The sequence below is a fragment of the Canis aureus genome, chromosome 1, assembly GCF_053574225.1.
Source record: "Canis aureus isolate CA01 chromosome 1, VMU_Caureus_v.1.0, whole genome shotgun sequence".
Taxonomy (NCBI): Eukaryota; Metazoa; Chordata; class Mammalia; order Carnivora; family Canidae; genus Canis; species Canis aureus.
This window is the reverse complement of record NC_135611.1, coordinates 113,356,886-113,360,033: the sequence shown is the minus strand read 5'-3', so window position 1 is coordinate 113,360,033 and position 3,148 is coordinate 113,356,886. Positions and strand designations below refer to the sequence as shown.

The 3,148-nt window shown below is 55.5% G+C and overlaps 1 protein-coding gene across 5 annotated transcripts in view; it reads left to right on the top strand.

Annotated features, from left to right (window-relative positions):
• Positions 1-3,148, top strand: part of HNRNPUL1 (heterogeneous nuclear ribonucleoprotein U like 1) — a 36,736-nt gene that overhangs the window by 1,449 nt on the left and 32,139 nt on the right. Inside the window, exon 1 of one of the 5 annotated variants that reach the window (XM_077850738.1) lies at positions 68-522. The exons of 3 other annotated variants lie outside the window; for them this stretch is intronic. In XM_077850738.1, coding sequence (XP_077706864.1) covers positions 228-522 — 295 coding nt within the window. In that variant the 5' untranslated portion in view covers positions 68-227. Of the gene's footprint in view, positions 1-67; positions 523-3,148 lie in introns of those variants that run through there. One more of the 5 variants, XM_077850745.1, reaches the window with a different exon arrangement.

Genomic DNA, 3,148 nt, shown 5'->3' with positions numbered 1-3,148 from the left:
AGGCCCGCGCCCGTTGTCTCCACGCGGTGGCCAATCGGCACCCGTGTTGCATCGCATGGAGACACGGAGGAGGGGGAGGCGGCGGCGGCGGCCATTTTGAGCCGCCGCCGCCATTGGAGCGGGCCCCCCCCCCCTTTCCCCCTTCGCCTCCTGACAGGAAAGGTTTAAGGGGGACAGAGCCCTGGGAGGCCGGGCCGGGCTCGGGGGCCGCCCCGGGGGCCCGGGCCATGGATGTGCGCCGTCTGAAGGTGAACGAACTTCGCGAGGAGCTGCAGCGCCGCGGCCTGGACACTCGCGGCCTCAAGGCCGAGCTTGCTGAGCGGCTGCAGGCGGCGCTGGAGGCCGAGGAGCCCGACGACGAGCGGGAGCTCGAGGCCGACGACGAACCGGGGCGACCCGGGCACAACAACGAGGAGGTCGAGACCGAGGGGGGCTCCGAGCTGGAGGGGACCGCGCAGCCACCGCCGTCCGGGCTGCAGCCGCACCCGGAGCCTGGCGGCTACTCGGGGCCGGACGGACATTGTGAGAGTGCGCGGGGCGGGGGTCGGGGAGCCCGGAGTGCGGGCCGAGGAAGGGCTGTGGGACGCGGAGTCCGGCGCCTGAGGTCGGGGAGACGGTCTGAGAATTGGGGGATCCCGCTGCCCGTCGCTGAGAAGGATCTAGGGCCGTGGGCCTCGGGACGACGAGAGGGTGGACCCTGGCATTCGGGGCAGGGGAGATACTGGAGTGGGGGCTCTGGGTTTCGGCAATGAGGAAGGTCCGGTGGGGGGAGGGGGGAGCGTAGAGGATTCCGGAGCCTAGTGCTCGGAGACCGGAAGCTGTGGTTTCTGGAGCCGAACAGTCGGAAGAACAAGAGGTTTTCTAATCGGGGACTGAGGAGGGTCTTGGAAATGACGATTATTTCAGGGTTTGGAGCTGGGTGGGCTTAGGGACTCTGCTAAGCCCAGCGTCTCGGCTGGGCGTCGGGAGCCGTGTATTTTAGAGCTGGGAGAGTTTTTGAGAATAGAGGATCTTGGAGTTTGCTGCTGGGTGGGGTATGGGGAATTCTCTTGTTTGGTACTCGGATGGGTTGGTGAAATGGAGGTGCTGGTGTCTGGCCAGGAGGGAGCTGATGGACTGGGTGCTCTGGTATTTGCTAGTGAGCACTTAGGGAATGTGGGAGACTACCATGTGTTTGGACTGTGGAGGACCCACCTCTTTCTGAGGATGGCCTGGGGGACTCAGGGCTGGAAGGCCAACGTTGAGGCAGGGCCAACTTGGGCATTTGGTGCTGGGAGATCTGGGGACCTTCTGGTTGACTTCCAGAGGAGGTAGGTATGGGGATCCCGGGTCACTGGAGGCAGGCAGGAGAGGGAAGAATGCTTCGCTGGGCAGGGAACCTAGAGGTATTGAGCTGGTAGGTTCTGAGGACCGGTAATTTCAGCGGCTACTGCTGAATGGTTTTGGTTTAACACTATGGATTGTTTGAAGAACAGGAGGTAGCTGGGGGTGGGGTGTGGCAGAGAACAAATTGGTGGAGCTTGAAGTTGATGGAGTATCTGTGGGACAGAGGATCCTTGTGTCCAGTACAGGAGTGTATATGTGGTCTAGCATATAATGGGAGGGAAGAGACTCTAGAATGGAAAGATAAAGAAAACCTGTTGACTTGGCTAGGGGCCTCTGGATGGAGTGAGGGAGGGGAGTGTTTCTGAGGCTGAGTGTCTTGTCCATGACAAAGCTCCTTGGTCCCCAGAAACAGTTATTTGCGTGCCCGGGGATTGGGGGTCTCTGGTGTAATAAGGAATCATTGCATGAGCCAGAAGTTATGACTCAGAATGAGAAAGGACAGGGTAGATGTAAGATTATCTGAAGAGAGAAGACCCTGGAATGGAAGGGAAGAACTCTGGAGTTAGAAAAGCATGGTTTTCTAGCAGGACTGGGGAGCCGGGATTGGAGAAGTTAAAGAGTAAATAGAAAGGACTCTGGCATCCAGCGTTTGTGGTTTTTCTGAAAAGAAGGTGCTATGGGGGTGAGAGAAGAGACAAGAAATTGGGTTGGCATTGGGTGTTTACTGACTTGGTTCATGAGAGGTGGGACGTCCTGGAGTAAAGATTTGCAGTGGGGGCAGCCTAGGGATTGTCCAGGACCCATGTGCCCCTGCAGGGAAGAATACTTCCCCTTGCAGAGACCTATGTAGGAAGGAGAAGTGGCCAGTGTGCTTGTCCAAGGCAGGAGAGACCCTGGCAGGAATGCCTAGGAGGAAGGGCCAGTGATCAGAGGTGCCTCAGAAGAGGGCATGTTAGACTTAGACGGACTTTGTTTTAAAGATGGCTCAATGACTTGTGAGCCCTAGTTTCTTTGTGTGTATGACAGGGGTAATTACAGTGCCCCCAGGATTGTTATGAATGAGGTCACATGTGTAGGGGTTTTAGCACTGGGCCTGCCTATTATTGGGAGGCAGATGTTTTAAAGAGCGGAGGACCCCACAATCATGGCTTATTAGGGTGAAGCTTCCTCCTTGAGCACAGGAGAAATTCTTAAGAAGAGATGTGAATATTTGTGGGAAGAAGAGCACTGTGCTTGGAGCCCCAGAAGAAAACCAAATGGTTTGATAAGCCTGCCCTGTGTTCCAATTAAGGAGATATTCTATTTCTTCCTTTTTCTACTAACCCCTACAGCAAAATCCTCTGAGCCCGCTTCAGGCCCCACTGCAACCCTTCCTTCAAGCTCTGGTAAACAGGGCTGTAGCAAAAACCACGTGATCTGTTACTTTCCTCCCTTTGGGCTGCACCTGGTTTGTCCCCAGATGTATTTGTCCTCTGCGAAAGGATCCAATCAGTTAGCAGGTAGAGAAGAGTCTCCTTCCCTCTGCTCCTGTGGGTTCTGGCCCTAGAGGCACCTAGCAAAGCTTGCTCCTGGGTGGAAAGCCAGCTTGCTGCTCATCCTAGGTTTCCAAACTTCTCTCTGGGTTTGGCTATAAGGGTCTTGAGTTTCCTACTCTGGTTTTGGTCTTACCTCGGAGCTTTCACATGTTATTCTAACCCCAGGAATGTTTTCTCTATTCTCGTCACTGAGCTCTCACCTATGTATTCTCTGAGCTGAGGCTTATCTTACTTTCTGGGTCCCTGTCTTAATTTCTTTATAGACCTGAACACAATTAGAATATGCT